Raw genomic sequence first — 17,838 nt, 5'->3', positions numbered from 1 at the left:
GTATAGGAATTTTTGGATAAAAAAATAATGGCCCCCAGAGAAATGTTTTCCGATCGCCGCCGCTGCGAGTCGAGCCATGCACTACAATGATTAATAGAAACTCAGCTTTTTAAAGGGGCTCCAAAGTTCGGTGACAAATAAAAAGAAAATTGAGCATGCTTTTCATTCCTCCCAACCCCTCACTGAGTCTTGGCAGAGGTAAATTTCGCACTTTACTGACTTTACACACATTTTGCTACCGAACTTTGGAGCCCCTTTAACATAACTGATAGAGGTTGTGAGTGTAAAACTGGAAGGCGGGTTAATCATGCTAAGGGTGTTGTTTCATTAATACTAATATTTGTTTTATTATTTTCGAGTTTTAGTGAAATATTTTCACTGCCCGAACCTTTTTGACCGTAGGGCGATCCGTGATCGCGGGAACTATGTTTTTGCACTTTAGGATCGCCCTTATGGCCAGTCCATAAGAAAATGGGTGTAGCATCGCAAAACCGACGCTCTCGTGTACTGAGTTACCGCAGCAGTGGAATCGTCCGAGAGGAAAGAACGTAAAACCACTCAAATCCCACGATATCAACCGGGGAGCTCCTTGGCTCATAGGTGCTTCTTTTTTGGCAAACAGTGAAATGTAACCTCAACAAAACCAAGGCTTACGATAAACATATCGTTTTCACTCCAAAAATTCACATATTTCAATAACAAACACTTACTTTTTTTGCCGTTTTAATCAAAGCTAGACCTTTCTTGACATCAAGCAACAAAACATACTCTCGACATCTTTTTCTTTTTCAAAATTTATATAAATATGAAATACGCGTTTAGGGCGGATGGAACTCTACTCCGACCTCGACTATATATCCCAAAAACTAACGAATACACTCCGGAATGGACAGTTTTTTCTACCGGAAATACATGCCGGAAACGGCCCAAAATTTTAAAATGGCTGTTCATTTCATGCCCGCTGTAATATCCTCTATTAACTCCCTATGTTAAATATTCAAATTTTAAAATGGAGCGTCTCGGACGTGGATAGAAAAAGAAACACGGTCTTGTAAGAACACGCGATTTCAAAAAATTAAACGATAAGGCAGTTGGGAATAAAATATTAAACCAAAAGGATTATTCAAATTTAGCTCTTAAAAATAATATTAAGCCTAATATACAAAATACGAACCCCCCCCCCCCTCCTATTTATCATTCGTTTAATTCACTTTGTAGGGAAATTTACTTATTTAAAAATGACAATTTTCACGAAATAGTTTAGTGTTATTCTGATGTTTGCTAAACTTAAACGAGCTTAAGTAGGAAATCCACAAAGTACAATAACAATTTAAAGTAGTTTATAAAAGAAAGATGATTTCGTAATCATTCTTAGAGGGTGTAAAATCCTAAAACCTACCACATAGAGACGAAAACTGTAGTTTAAAGGTTAGGTCTTTGCCCCAATTGGGGGTTAAAGGGTCAAGACTAAGTATGGACACTATAAAATAGTTTGGAAAAAAAGCATCACTATTTTATTATTCTTGAATTTATTTCAGCGTTAAATATACCAATTTAATTTTGTCAACATTATAATTTAAATAAATGCGTTTAAAAATTCACGGATGATTGGAAATATTACATATGTTTGACACGAATATAAAACGAATTATGAAGGAATGTTTTCTATTTGAAGAGCTCATTTTCCCCAAGGGAACCCGCCGAATTGGGGAAATGGGTAACCGCCGCCATTGTAACCTGCGGGATTATCACGAGAAACAAATTAATATATAAAACGAAATAATTAAATGTTGAATATATTAATTAAGAGATTAGCTGACCGCCTCCTCCGTTGCTGTTTCCGAGGTGAAGTCCGTGATTTCCGAAGAAGAATCTGTCCTGTCCTTCCTTGCCTGGTTCTCCCGGGGCGGGGGCTCCAGGGCCGTCCTGGGGTCGGCAGAATGCGCAGGACATCAGGGCGACGACAATAGCGAAAACAAAGATGGATTTCATCTTCGGGAAAAAATTTTAAAAAAATTAATAACCTGGGATTTAATGTAAAATCAGTGTTGTACACTAATCTCATTTAAAGATAGGGCAGGGTATAAATGTGTAGCCTATGCTACTGTAGAAAAAACTATTTTTTCTCAATTTAGAAGTTGAAAAGTTTCTAAATATTTAACACTTACGATGGAAGTTGGTTTCTGGACTACTACGAGGTTCTTTTACGGTCGTCGCGAGAGTTGCAAGTGATTTTGTACATGGACAGCCACCACTATTTATAGGACAGATACTTGTTCGCTTAATACTTAACCGGTTATCTTCGTACCGCGTCTGGGAAATATCATCTGTGTGGAAAAAACCCTCCAGTAATATGTTGATATTCATCCGCTGTGCTCATATCGTCACACCGGTATCGATATGACGCGCGTTATTGATTTCGGCGATACGACGGCTTATCGGGATGGAATATCACCAGTTCATGTATTTCTGATATCACTTCATTTTCTTATGTTCTGTTTTTTGCCGTACGAATTGCAATGCCCAAACAGAAACGTCACTCTTTCTCATAACTTATCAAAATGATTTAAGAAAGATCTATATTAAGTAGGGGCTTTTTGTTGACCCTCATGCAAATAGTATTATTGTTATGATGTGTGTTGTACCGGGTGTTTCAGATAATTACGTCGTAAACTCGAGGACGTGTTTAAGATATGGCTCCCAAAAAAACTACACCAAGCCGAAAATCTTACCAACGATATTCTGCCGTGAACCAAATTTTTTATATAAAATTCATCAGATTTAATCGGTGAAGCGAGAAAATAAAAACCAGTTACAAAAGTTCAATAATGAATATTTTGAAGTGAGATTAGTCTGACAATGACTACAAACTATTGTCAAGTATTGATAATCTTACAAATGAAATTAATATTAGATTTTTGTAAGATATTCATCAGAAATGTTTTAAATAATTAAATTAATCTCGGCTATATGACGGCTTATCGGGATGGGATATCATTTCATTTTCTTGGTTTCTTCTTTTTGCCTTCCGAATTGCAATGCCCAAACAGAAAAATCACCCTTTCTCATATCTTATGAAAACGTTCTAAGAAAAATCTTTCTTAAGTAGGGGATTTTTGTTGACCCTCACGAAAATAGTATTATTATTATCATGGCTATTGTTCAGCTTGTCACGTAGAGATGTACCATGTACAGGGTGTTTCCGAAAGTTAGGACGTAAACTCGAGGACGTGTTCAAAAAAATAATAATCAGCTAGGCTAATACCGAGGGGCTAACCACTCTTAGAAAGTCTGTACACCGGATTACGCTTAGATTAGCACTGCCAAAGGCAGGGACTTCAAAGATTACGCGTAATCCCATTAGTACAGTCAAAGGTACGGCTCTGTACACCGATTACATGGGGTCATCTAGATTAGTCTGACAATGAATACAAACCTTTTCAAGTATTGTTTACCTTTCAAATGAAATTAAAATTAGATTTATGTAAGATATTCAGTTTTTAATAATAAAGGCACTTTTTGTTTCACACTTTTAAAGTAATTGGGGCTATCTGAGGGATTTAGTATACAAGACAAAAGTACGGTACGTACAAATATTTGTATTTTTTTACTTTTTTTGAATGGTGTGCCCCCGCGAACCAAAATCCTGGCTACGTTACTGTTTGTAAGACTATCCGTAACACGCCTGTAATTGTAGAAATAGAACGTCGATCTCACTCATGTATTAGAGCCGGAGATGGTCAATTTGATACAATAGAGCTTACGAATTACTAATCGAAACACCCCAGTGTATTAAACAACAAGAATTGTTTGAGCAACTTCTCCGTATCCCATCAAAAGTAAAAGTCAAAATTGTTTAGAATTTAAGAAGACATTAAATAATTAATGTTATGAGGAAAAAGTACCTATTTTTAATTCCTGTAGTTTTTTTAATTATTTAACTCCAGCGTTTGGCTTTAAAAGTTAATCAGATTAAGCAAAATATTTTATGTGTAATACCCTGCTTATGGTGCAATACCATTGATTGGAAATGTTATTTAATCATTCCAATTGCAAATAATTAAATTTACATAGTAATACAAAATTATTGCAACGCGTGTGTAGAACCGTAAGTAACGAAGTAATATTGATGGCTATAAATATGAACCAAAATATAATTATGTCTCAAATTTAAAAAATATTTACTTTTAGAAACGGAGCTAACATTTATAATGACGAATTTTCTGTTTCGATTCAATAAGGGTTTATGATTTGGCCGATGTCCGCGTTAGTTTCAATTTTTAAAAGCGTTTCAATTCTTAATTAGTCTCGGCTGATTCGACAAAAAGGTTAGTGGCGACTAGTGGAGTAATGATTACTAGCTATATAAGCCTAAAAAATTTATTACGGAAAAAGGCCACGTTTAATTTAAATTGCGTTTGTCATCTGAAGATATTTGTCCCCTGTTTATTTTATTGTTTATTTTATTTATGCTTTCTTTTGCTCCCTCTGCTTTTCTGTAATTCGCCGCATATATAATATGTTTTAAATTTATATTTTTTTAAAAATATCTCATAGTCGAATGTTAAACTCTTTTATAGATTTTGTTTTTCTTTTGTGTTTTGTTATTTACTTCTTTGTTCTATTTGAGATTTAATATCGATTTTTTAAGATAGTTAATAAAAAAATAATAATACAAAAAAGGGCTATAAGTTGCTGTTGACTTGGCCCCTCACAACATTGTATCATAAAAAAATCATGATAATAAACTGATTTGATTTGATTTTTCAGTCCTACGCGCCTAACATTTTGAAAAGGGTTCTAGGTAAAGATCCACTGCGAAAATGGCTTCAGCGGCTTTGTTTTACAGATACTACACTTAGATCTTTGCTCAAAGATATTTCTCAGATTTTTGAAGATAATCCATAAATCAGATCAGGTTTATCTTTCCCCTCACAAAGTTACGTGACCTGAAACTGTACTTGATTCATTACCGATCTGAACTGATCTACTGTAATTAATGTCACCAGGTTCGGTTACCTGACATTTAGTTTTCTGAAAACCAATGAAAATAAATAGTAATAAAAATTTCGAAAGGAATTGAATCCGGGGTTATTTAATTTTTCAAGTCGAGTTTTTTAATGAAATAGAGGTCTTTTTCCATCGAACGAAAGGTATTCGTAGGTTCAGATGATACAAACTTTCAATTGAAAAAATTGATCTTGCAGAGCTCTAGTAGTTAAAAATAATTTTTCTGACAGTGTGAAAGTATTTTCAGAAAACGACGAAATTTCACCAATCAATGTCTCCCGGTGTATATACTTAAACTTTAGATAACACCACGGCTAACTTTGAAGTTGGCAGTGATAGGAAAATATAGTGACCGATGGAGGCCGATATATCGGAGGTCAAAATTGATGCCCCACCACAATTAGGGTGCGAGCAAATGGTCGCAGGGCAAAAAATTTCAATGCATATTATTTTCGTGGCGGTTTTCTTTCATAGAAGCCCTCATTCGGCTCACTACCTAAAATAGAAACAAAATGGCTGACAAGAGAAAACGGCCAGAATGTTTTGATCGGGACTGTACATAAATAATTAATTTTACATTTGGTTTTTTTATGAGAATGTGTTTTAATGATGTTTAAGGAAGTGTGATTATTTATTATTAAAATGCCAGCAAATACCTTCATTCGATGTCGACCGTGAAATTGCACCCACAGTCGCTATAAATGTCGGAGCTCTATCCTCTTCGACCTGCTAATCGTCTCAAGGCAGCTATTAAGGCATCTGCAGTCATGTCGCTGACAGTTTCAAAGTTAATCGCTCGGGTTACAAAACAAACGAAGAGAGTTACGTACGCCTTGAAATGGCCGGCGTAGTCCACACCGCATCGTAAGAACGCTCTAGCTGGGTTGACGCGTGCTGCTGGTAAATCTGCCATTTTTTGCTGGAGGATGGTCACTTTCTGTCGGACTCATGGCACGCAACGTCGATTATGAAATCTGACCGCATCTCGAATGCCGAATACCCAGAAGCGTCGCTGAATGACTGATATAAGCAGCTGCGACCGGCATGTAAATGCCTTAAATGTTCATGGACAAGTATCAGAAATGTTAATTTGTTTCTTCGTGGTAAAATCATCGGATGAAATCGATCGGTATTCATTTTTGCTCTTCGAATCCGATCTCCAACTTGAAGTAATTCATCTGGATCAATGACTGTAATTTACTTTTTGACAGAATTGGTGAAGATGTCTTTAACATCTTATTTCTTCACTGAAATTTTGTTGTTGAACAGTCTTTACTCAATATTTGAGTGCGGAGTCGATTTCGGTTGCAGATAACGGAACAGTTGTCCTGTTAGGTTTGGACGTTCGAGTGTTTTTCAGGAATCGATGGATGTACGCCGTAACTCGAAGTAACACGGACAATGATGAGTAATTATCAAGTAAGGACGCATCTACATTACCCAGCGTAGAAAATGCAGGAATAGGTCGAGCATCGAGTAGGCACTCTTCAGTTCCGTCTGGAATGACTTGATGGTGGGATTCCGTAGCTTGATTGAGCCAAGACGGCCCATTCCACCATAATGAATAATTGTGGAATTCAACGGCGGACATACCCCTAGAGGCGCTATCAGCTGGGTTGTGTTCACCTTTGACATGATGCCATTGTACTCCTGTGACCGAACCTTGGATCTCTGATACTCGGTTAGCGATGAACGTGTTCCAACGTTGTGGTGGTGAAGCAAGCCATCCAAAGACCGTCATCGAGTCTGTCCAACAGTAAGTTTCTAAGGTGGTTTTCTTAAGTGCGTCATGGATTGTCTTGACTAGACGAATGAGAAGCACGGCGCCACAAAGTTTGAGCTTCGGTAATGACACTTGTTTCAGGGGTGCTACCTTGGTTTTTCCTGCGATCAAATGCGTTTGTACTTAACCATCCTGATTTCTGATCCGTAAGTATACTGACGCTGCGTTAGCCTTCTCGGACTCATCGCTGAAACCTTGGAGGCTGAATTCTTGAGCTCACTGTTGCGAGATGTGACGCTGAATGTTTAATCGTTTGATTTCCTTCAGGTCTATCTGAAACGCCTTCCAATTCTGGTTAACACTTTCATGGAGATGATCGTCCCAATCCAACTTGAGTTTCCATAAACCTTGAAGTAAGAGTTTCGTTTTGATGATTATCGGGTCTAAGAGTCCCATCGGATCCAAGATCTTAGCTACTTCAGAAAGAATGACTCGTTTAGTTATGGGCTCTGGTCATCAAATCATGACATAGAAGTCTTCAGTTAGAGCCAGTGCTGCTTTAGGATATTGTTGTTGAACGTCTATCGCTAGTTGCTTGAGCGTTCGTGTCGCAAGGAACGGAGCAGACGCAGTACTATAGTAACTTGTAGTAATTGCTCTGATGGACTTGTGCGCCAGACAATTCGTTGTAGATTCTTGTCCAACGAATGGACTAAGATTTATGTGATCATTTTCTCAATGTCTGCCATCATTACGACAGCGTGTAGCCTGAAACGAATCAATAACAATATTTCGATCGCTTAGATTTTTCTTTAATAAATTCCTTTTTAAATTTTTCCATTTATTTCTAATTTGTTGCCAATCCTTATTTTGAAACCCTAATTTTTTCAACTCTTTTTCGATATTTTTTAAAATGTCTGCATTATTCTGCCCTATCCCTTCTAAAATACTTAGCAGCTTTTTTTCATGAATAACATTAATCAAAGCTTTAATTTCCGAATCGGTAAGTCTTTTGCGGAGGATGTTTTAGGAAAAAACCTCTACGAAAGGGTTCGACAGTGTCTTTTTGGCGATTTCGAGTCGCTCCAATTTGAAAAATTTACCTCATGCTGTCGCACCTTTCTACCAAAAATGGAGCGATACGTTCTGTCGAATTTTTGCGTTTACATGACGAACCAAAAAAGAACGCTCTGTTCGTCGCGTAAAGTGCGACCATGTAAACGCGGTCAAAGTATAGGACCGGGTCTGAATAAATATAATTATAAATACCTTGAACGTTGCACTATCAGATTTAAAAACTAAATAATCACTTATGGCAACTCTGCGACTGGCGTGCTAAAAGCGAAAGGGCCAATCACGGCCCTTTTTCCCTCTTAGACAAGTATTCCACCCCCGCGTCTTCCCCTTTCTCCCGTCCCGAAAAGCTCCCTCTATCTCTAGCCGGTTGTTTTTAGAGCTGATAAATTATTAACTGAATTTGTATTCGATGATTTACTAACTAAAATTAACTGGAAATATAGCAAAGTCTGAGGATTGAAATGTCAGAAATTGAATGGTGTTTTCCGATTTCACCTACGATAAGTAGTTTGTTCTCTAGACCGTACTGTATACAAAAGTGTCGAAATGCGATGTTTTTGCAAATTTGAAGTGTAAAATCGGGTCTTAGCGATCGAATATAGCGCAATGCTACACGATAGGGTACGGGATAAACAGCTAAACGGGGATGGAGTGGAAAGCAGGAGTCGATGGTAAGAATAAACAGTAAACCTATCGGTTTACTTTAATCTCCAGCTCTGGTTAAAAGGTTTTGCCATGGGGCAGCCGAGATGCCGTCGGCAACTAAGATATGAGCTTGAAGTAACATCTGAAACTGTCTTTAGGATTTAAAACTCTTCGAGAGTTGCTACTAGTTTTTAAAACTGTCAGTTTGCGATGTCTTGAGCGCCACCCACCTTTTTATGGGAAAGGCTATGGAGGGGGGCCGAGGGGGTAGTTTTCAAAAACAAATACCATTTCCGAGCACTACTTTGTCCAAGTATTTATATTATTCCTCATCAATATATCAGATTTGTTTGAAGAGCCGAGCCAACTATTTGGGCAAGTAAGTTTTTACGTTTTAAGAGTACAGAGTTTACAAAGAAACGTTATAGGAACCAACGCTAGACTCGCCACCGCAACATATAAATATATATATTTTTTTTCGGGCTTGCGTCTTCACCTTACAATAATGATAAACCATGACGAACTAATTCTAACTAGAAAACATAATTACATTTTTATACAAAACCAATATTTCTTAAGAAAATTAAGGGCGCGAAACGCAAGTTTGAAAGAAGCTACAAGTTCGCCACCGAAAGCATAAGCAGTGGATCAGTTGAAACCTCATTCAACAGTTATGTATGTGTTTTTAAAATTTAATATGGTTTCTGTACTTTAATTAAATTTTTTTAATTTTAGTATGACAACGGTAGTTTAAGCTAAAGTGTAGGGCTTCCGTAGCCAGTGGCGTAAATAGAGCCCCCGCAGACCCCGCGGCGCGGGGGGGGGGCCCGAGAACTAGGGGCCCCCAAATGTTTATGATTAAAATCGGTGCTTTTTAAAAGGGCCCCCGAGTTATTTTTCGCGGGAGGGGGGGCGGAGTTCCTAGTTACGCCACTGTCCGTAGCCAAAGGAAAAGACTCGAGCTTTACACTCCAATGGTTGCAATAAAATCTCAGCCTGATAACATAACTGATGGAGGTTGTGGGTGTAAAGCTGGAAGGCTGGGCACGTGTAATCATGCTAAGTATGTTGTCTCATTTGAAAGAAATGGGTATAGCATCGCACCAGCGGCGCTCTCGTGTACTGAGTTACCGCAGCAGGGGAATCGTCCGAGGGGAAGAACGTAAAACCAATCAAATCACACGATATCAATTGGGGATCTCCGAAAGAATGGTTCGGCACCCAACGTAACTAGCAGACTGTACGAAGCTAGCAGGTATGGGGAGAGATCTGAATCTGAATTAAAGGATACTGCGAAAAAATTCCAAGCTGATTTGTGCGCTAGTGGAAATAGTTCTTTTGCTAGCAGTTAAGAGCAAAATAATAGTACGATAAAATGAAAAAAACACAGTTTGGTAGGGCTCCAAGCTCGTCGAGGTTAAGATAACAAGTGCCATTGTTTGAATAAGACTAATAAGACTAATAAGTGGAAATTTACCTAAATAGCTTTCACAAGGCAAATATCCATTCTCTATATTTAGTCAGAACAACAACTCGGATTGGGATTTGACACTCAGTACAAAGTAATTATTGTAAATTGAAATCCTTTTTTAATTTGGGCACGTTCACATTACTTGGAAACAGAGCCAGTTGTTCGACCTGGCCGCAGGTCTCCCATGGCGTGTCTTGCAGAGAGGAAAGAGCGATCACCTACCTATTCTCATAGGGGAAGCGTCTCACGATGCCCACAAGGAAGAGAGTACCCCTCACTTTCGTTACGCGGAAGCGGACTGGAAGCATTTTCGCATTGTCCTTGATTATGCTCTAGGCGAAGAACACCTTACAGTCTCCTCCGCGGAATCCCTTCTCTTCAACTCGGCGAAGGCGTCGATTCCTCTCACCAGCGGCCACAGGAGGTATACGCCTCGCCAGCCGCCTTGGTGGGATACCCACTGCTCGGCGAAGGCTACTGTCGTCACTGCGGCGCGGCGCAGAGCCCAACGCTCGGGCCTCTCTGCGGACATGGTTCTTTAAAAGCGGGAAAGGGCGATCTTCAAGGAACTGGTCAGGGAGAAGACCAGCTGGCGGGCCTTCTGCGATCGGCTCCATGCTCATACGCCACTGCCGCAAATCTGGTCCCAGTTCAGATGGTTCAAGACTGGCGTACTCGCACCGAAGCTTCTCACGCTGCAGAAGGGGGTGGTTCTTTTCACAGACCAAAGGGAAGTTGCAGAGTGCCTAGCGTCCAAAGTTGCGGAGAATATTCATACTCCCCCAGAACTCTCGCCGGCTCAAGCGTACGTCCCAGAGACTTCTCTTGCACGTCCACCGGCCAGGTACAACGCGCTCTTCTCGGCGCCGGAACTCAACGGCGTCATATCCGGCCTTCACAACACGGCCCCTGGCGCCGATAACATCTCGAACCTAATCATTAAAAACACCACCCCAGCGTTTCGCGCAGCCCTTCTCAGGCTCTACAACCGTCTCTGGGCCGATGGCATCATGCCCTCGCGGTGGAAGCATGCGATTCTTCATCCCATACTCAAGCCGGGCAAACCATGCAGAGACCCCACTTCCTACAGGGACATCTCCCTCCTTCCGAACCTTGGCAAAATTTACGAGCGGCTTGTTCTTGGCCGTCTTACTTGGTTTCTGCAGGTGAATCGCGTGCTTCCGCCGGAGCAATCCGGCTTCCGCAAAGGGCGCCGGGCAACCGATAACGCCCTCCGGCTTGTTACCGCTGCTCAAGGGGCCCTGCCGACTAATCACCACTGTTTGGCAGTTTTCCTCGACTTAAAAGACGCCTTTGGAAGTGTCCACCATCAGGCGCTACTCTATAAGCTACAACGCCGGGGCCTTGAGGGAAACCTCCTCCGCTGGGTGGAGAGCTTTTTGGATGGCCGTACCTTCCGAGTCCGAGTTAATGGCAAACTCTCAAAGCCGTACTCAGTTACCCGCGGCGTGCCGCAGGGCAGTGCAATCAGCCCAATCTTATTCTGCGTCATGCTCGACGACATTCCCGAGCTGTGTCCGAGGCCGGTTGACCAAGGGGTACATGCGGATGACATCAGCACGTGGATTTGCGGTCCAAACCTCAGCTGCCTCTTCCCTGCGATGCAGCTTGCTCTCGATTATATCTCGAGCTATGGAATCACCTGGGGTCTAAATTTCCAACCACTGAAATGCCAATTCATGATCATCACCAAATCAAAGCAGATCCAGGCCGGCCTTCACCCCACGGTCGGGCGCACTGCCCTCTCTCGGGTATCGTCCTATCGGTATCTCGGAGCACTGATTGACGACAAGCTGTCCTGGTCCCCACACATCGAGGTCCTCGTTGCTTCTTCGCTGAAGCGGCTTAACCTTCTGAGAGCCGTCTCCGCGACTCGTTGGGGGCGGGAAGGAAGGTCCTTCGCCTTCTCTACACGCATTTCCTTCGTTCTCGGCTGGACTACACTAGTTCTCTCTACGCCTCGGCCACAGCTACCACGCCCGGCAAGCCCGACAAGGTTCAAAATGCCGCTCTCAGAGTCATCCTAGGAGTTCCACAGTCCACTCCCATCCGGCTCATGGAATCCGAAGCAGCCATTCCTCCTTTGCGTTTTCAGAGAGACCTCCTGGATCTCTTTAACATCGCTCCATGCGGAGCATCTGACACACCCGATTTCTATCCTTCCCTATTGCGATCTACCCTACCTTCTCTGGAACTCATCGAGGACCGTTTCCCACCGGGCCGACTTCCTTTCCCTCTTCGAGCGTGGCGCCTTGCACAGGAGTACAATCTCACTTGGCTTTTCAACTACTCCCTCGTCTGCGAACACCGGAGTAGGAACCACCAGCGGCCACGATCATTCCTCGCTGGCTCTCTTCTACCAAGGGAGACCTGCCATCTGACGCGCTTCGGCAGCTCTTTTTCGCGACCCTCGAACCTTACGCCAGAGATGCTACGGTCATCTATACGGACGGCTCGCTCTCCTCGGACTCGGGTGTTGCTGGTGCGGCTTTCGCGATTCCAGCCCTCGGCGTCGGCGTGAGGTCCTCCGTGGACTCCGGGCATCCTATCAACCGGATTGAGCTCCTCGCTATCCAGATGGCTCTTTCATACGCGGTGACAAATGTGCCTGCTGAGCTGGTTATTTGCTCCGACTCTCAGAGTGCCCTCACCCAACTGCTGACGCGCTCTTCTGATCCGGTTGTTTCAATAATCCATGATCTATGTGACAATTATCCCCGCTCCGTCACTTACCTTTGGTGCCCAGCTCACGTGGGAGTGCCAGGCAACGAAACGGCGGACAAACTGGCCGGGGTCACCCAGCTTCAACGTCCTCAGGGGGTGCACTTCTTCCTTCCCTCGACACTCTCGGAGCTAAAGAGTGTCTGTGGGAAAGCGATCACCTCTTCGTGGACTCGCACCTGGCGGTCTCTCGCAGCCCAGTGGCCTCTCCTGGCTGCGAAGCCTAACCCTGACTCTCGAGCCGTTCTGGCCCTTCAACTTCCTAGACTGGAGGACACTCTTCTCGCGCGGCTTGGTTGGGGCAGACTTCCCACAAAGGCGGTTCTTCATCGTTTCGGGCTTCGGAACTCGGACTCCTGCCCTCGGTGTGCGGTACGAGAGGACGCCGAACACGTCCTGTTCGCGTGTGCCTCCTTCGCGACCCCTCGGCGGAATCTCTACCTTTCGCTCCAGGTGCGGGGTCTCCCGGACTCCGTGGTGGGTGTTCTCACCGCCGTTCACGCGGGTTGGCAAGATGTGATTTTGGACACTTGTAAACTTCTTCGTAAAGCTTTTCCGCGAAGATTGTGATTATTGTTCTTTTGGTATTTATTTTTCTGATGTGTATCCCTTTCAGCGCGTTTGTTCTTTCTCAATAACGTTTGTTCGCGGACTTTTCTCCCTGTGCGCCTGGTGTGAAGGCCTCGTTGCTATATACACCAATCCCCGCTACTATTGTTATTCTGCCCCCCCCCCCCCCCGCGTCTTATTTGAACGAACCATTGGGAGATAGACGGCGCCACGGGTAGAATGATAAAGTATTCTCGTCATTTGGGAGCAGACGGCAGTATTCTTATTTTTTAAAAACTTGTTTCGCGAAATACCGAAATCCGACGTTTTGATTGGACCTCTAGATTAATATTCCCAACTCAATGTATGCATCCGGTATATTGTGCGGATACAAAAGTTACCAAACCATCGGGACTGATTCCGGTTAACCCTTTGAAACTAGTCGTTGACTTTTAATTTGATTAGGGCCCTGATTGTAGATACAAAGATTTTGATGTTTCACAGTTGATTTCAGATGCGTCTAGAATGACCTTTGTATTTGGATAATGGTCTTTGAAATCATTGGGCATATTACGTTGAATAACTTCTCTAGGAGTTCAAATAGATAACTGGACCAACTGTAGGTACATGTAACTAACCACCTAATAGTTACTCTGGACACAGTGTTGGAAGAAACGCAGAAGCGATGAGCAAGATCAAGCCTTAAGCACTAAAAATAATTGATTTTTATAAAGAAGTTACATTTATAACTTTACTGTTTAACTCTACGGAGAGATGAAGATTTTTGGCTTTTTCACTTTCAATTGTTTTAATAATAGCGTTGATCTCCTCTTGTTTTAAATTAACTTCTTTTTTAAGTAGACTGTTTTCAAGAGAATTGACCTCTACTTTCTCTTCGAGTGATTGGCATTTACCACATTTTACAGTATCTGGGTTGGCTTTTTCAGTCGTAGAGATACCAACGGATGGATAACTTTCACGGGAAATAGCAACGGAGGGATAAACCTCACGGGAATTTAACTTAATTATTTCCGATTAGTTTAGATTTGCACTTTAAAGACGTTATAGGTGTTGAGGTTAATTTGATGCTAGTATCACTAGTTACATTTAAACTTGCATTAATTTTATATTCATCAAAAATTATATCATTTTTCAATAACAAACACACACTTTTTGCCGTTTTCATCAAAGCTAGACCTTTTTGACATTATTATTATTATTATTATTAATTTATTGATGCTATTATATTTTTTACATTTGTGTACAACATATATTGCATCGTCCCTTTGCCACATAAGTATAACACTCGTGCGTGGCTGGGACTATCTTAAAATTATACAGAAACATTGATAGTATACTTTTTAACTTAATTAACAAGACCAATTAGTAAAACCGAACTTCGCGTTACATAGAAATTAGTTTTAACTTCACAAAGTATATAACATATTATTTAATTTTAAAAGATCAGTTTTCTTTAGCCATGTAAGAATTTGTTCTTTAAAAATATGGAAATTGGTACATTTTTTTATATCTTGATCTAATAAGTTATATATTTTAGGACCTAGATAGCGAGCATGTTTAGGACCTAGATAGCGAGCATGTTTAGGACCTAGATAGCGAGCATGTTTAGGACCTAGATAGCGAGCATGTTTTAGGCCGATCGTTTTATAGGATCTCGGCGTAAATAAATTTCCTACTTCACCATATCTGGTGTCGTAAGTTTTAGTCAAGTCGATAAGTTGTCTGTGTTTGAAAGTGTATAATAAAATTTCTTTAACATATAAATGTTTAACAGAAAAAACTTTAAATTCATCATATAGTAATTGATTTGGGTAATAATAATTTCGTTTCAGACATATGCGTAGAATTTTTCTTTGTAATATTTCTAATGGTACGATTGCAGTTTCATAAGTACCACCCCAGCCGATTATTCCGTATGATATAATTGATTGAATTAGGGCGTAATATACTGTTTTTAACCACGGTATTTCTAGAAAGTTTTTAATTTCACGGAATTTATACATACATAGTCGAATTTTATTAGTGATATAGGTCACATGTTCATTCCATTTTAGATTACTGTCTATTATTACCCCCAGATATTTTAGTTTATTTACTCTTTCTAACTTTAAACATTTTACAGTGCAGTTTCTACAATTATTATTTTCGTGAATTTTTAATTCATGTAACAAGTCTATAGTCGTTCTCGAAGAGAAACAAATATAATTAGTTTTATTTATGTTGAGTGTTAATAAATTTTCCTTAAGTTTCATATAAACTCTATTTAAAGCCCTTTGTGTCTTGGAAAAAACTTCTGCCCAACTGCTTCCTTCAAATAGCAATGCAGTATCATCCGCAAACGATACGAGTTTCCCATCAATTTCGATGTTACATAGATTATTTATGTATATTAAAAACAATATCGGGCCAATAATTGTACCTTGAGGTATAAAAAATTTCATTACTAATGAGTTACTTATGGTATTATTTATTTTAACTATTGTATATCTCTCGAGTAAATAGCTTTTAAACCAATCTAATACAACTCCACGTATACCAGCTTTTTCTAATTTCTGTATTAATATAGGGTGGGAGACAGTATCGAATGCCTTTTTTAAGTCCAAAAACACGCCAATAGATTTTACATTTTGATCAATGGTTTTATATAACATTTCTGTTAGCTCAAAAATAGCGTCGCTAGTACTAAGACCTTTTCTAAAACCGTATTGATTTTTCGATAAATATTTTGAGCTCTCTAGGAAGTTAATTAACTGATTTTTTATAACTTTTTCAAATATTTTAGAAATGTTACTAAGAAGGGCAATAGGGCGGTAGTTTCCCACTTCCGTTTTGTCTCCTGATTTGAATATTGGTATAATTATTGCTTTTTTAAATATATCTGGGAAAATTCCCGAGGTTAATGATAAATTTATAATATGAGATAAGGGAGTTGCTATGTACGGGTTTAGTTTTTTTAAGGTTTTAATATCTATGCCGTCGTGGCCATTAGAATTAGAATTTTTTAAAGATGTAATTATTATTTTTATATCATTCGGAATAACCGGCGAGAAAAAAAGAGACCTGGTATTAATTTCAGTTGGGTCTGTGTTAGAGGATGCATTTACATTAGTCGTGAGGATATCATTAGCTAATTTTTCACCAATAGAAGAGAAATATTCATTAAAAGAATTCGCTATTTCTTTCGGTTGTTTATCGCTTATATAAATATTATTTTTATATTTTATTTTGTCTATTTGGTTGAATTTTTTAGAGTTATTTGTTGATTCATTTATAGCTTTCCATATTAATTTGGAGTTACGGTTACAATTTTCTATTTTAATTTTAAAGTGGTCGTTTTTTATGGATCTGATTAACTGGGTTAATTTATTTCGATATTTTATATAATAATTTTTTAATGCAACGTTAAATGGTTCTTTTTTAATACGCTTAGCTAATGCATCTCTTTTCCTTATCGATACAATTATTGAATTTGTTATCCAAGGTTTTATTTTTTATTTTTATGAGAAAAAGAAATATGTAGTTTTTTTGACGTTAGATCAATATGTTTTTTTAATACATCAACAAATAGTTTCGAGGCTTCATTAGGGTCCCTTTCTTCAAAAACTGAGTTCCACGTTTCTTTTTCGATATTTTTGGTTAAAATTTCATAATCAATTTCGATAACTTCTTTTGAATTATTCAGTTTATTTGTTTCGCGTATGTTAGGGATACTAATATAAATTGGATAGTGGTCTGTAATATTAACTATATGAGTAGTAGATAACACTTCATTTTTTTACGTTTTGCTTAATGAAAAAGTGGTCAATACACGTTTTAGTAGTGGAAGTTACTCGAGTAGGGTTATTTATACATGGAAAAAAGCCGTTTTCGTGTAGTACGTTTAGGTACTCAATAACTATTTTCTCGCGTGGCGATAGAAGATCTATGTTTATATCTCCAGCCCAAATTACATTTTCAACATTCGTATAATAAGACAATTTGGAATTCATATCACTAATAAATTCTAGAGCACTGTTACTAGGGGATCGGTAACATCCTATAATCCTGAAAATTTTATTATTAGGTAATTTGACGTCGATACTTTTGATAGTTGCTTTGGCTATCGCAAATACATTCTCAACAAAACTTAAATCATTTTTTACGTAAATAACTATGCCATCGTTTCGGTTTTGACACATTTTTGTAAAACAGTAATTATAACCATTTATGTAGAACTCATTATTTTCCATAATTTGAAAAGTTTCAGTTAGTATAATTACATCTAATGATATGTTAATAAACACAAAATTGGTCAAAGTTTTTTCTCAAAATTCGTATATTTAAGTGGAGAACATTCAAACCATTTTTATCTAAATTATTTTGGGTTAAAAAACTCTCGTGTAGAGGTTTTAGGTTAGGTTTTAAGAATTCTTTTGTATGGTCTATCATAGTAAACATTAAAAAATATTACACAACGTGTTTAATTATTATAATAGGTTAATTTAGAGAGTTTTTAAATCGTCTAGCGTTTTAATTCTTATGGAAGGCATGTTATCGGTTTTTCTGAGAAATACCTTTCCATTATTTACCCAGACATACTTATAATTTTTATTTTTGGCTA

At 39.3% G+C, this 17,838-nt stretch overlaps 1 protein-coding gene and 1 long non-coding RNA gene across 2 annotated transcripts in view; both read left to right on the top strand.

The window, feature by feature from the left end:
• Window positions 1-17,838, top strand: part of LOC149925216 (uncharacterized) — a 300,627-nt gene that overhangs the window by 134,592 nt on the left and 148,197 nt on the right. The gene's annotated exons all lie outside the window — the stretch shown is intronic.
• Window positions 9,430-13,238, top strand: LOC149925232 (uncharacterized). The gene is made up of 5 exons (XM_090161716.1): window positions 9,430-9,518; window positions 10,263-10,770; window positions 11,093-11,841; window positions 11,895-12,201; window positions 12,264-13,238. The coding sequence occupies exons 1-5, from the start codon at window positions 9,430-9,432 to the stop codon at window positions 13,236-13,238; spliced, it is 2,628 nt and encodes an 875-aa protein (XP_090017842.1).

This window comes from Leiobunum rupestre, chromosome 10 (genome assembly GCF_980474605.1).
Source record: "Leiobunum rupestre chromosome 10, qqLeiRupe1.1.hap1, whole genome shotgun sequence".
Taxonomy (NCBI): Eukaryota; Metazoa; Arthropoda; class Arachnida; order Opiliones; family Sclerosomatidae; genus Leiobunum; species Leiobunum rupestre.
This window is presented reverse-complemented; position numbering and strand designations above follow the sequence as displayed.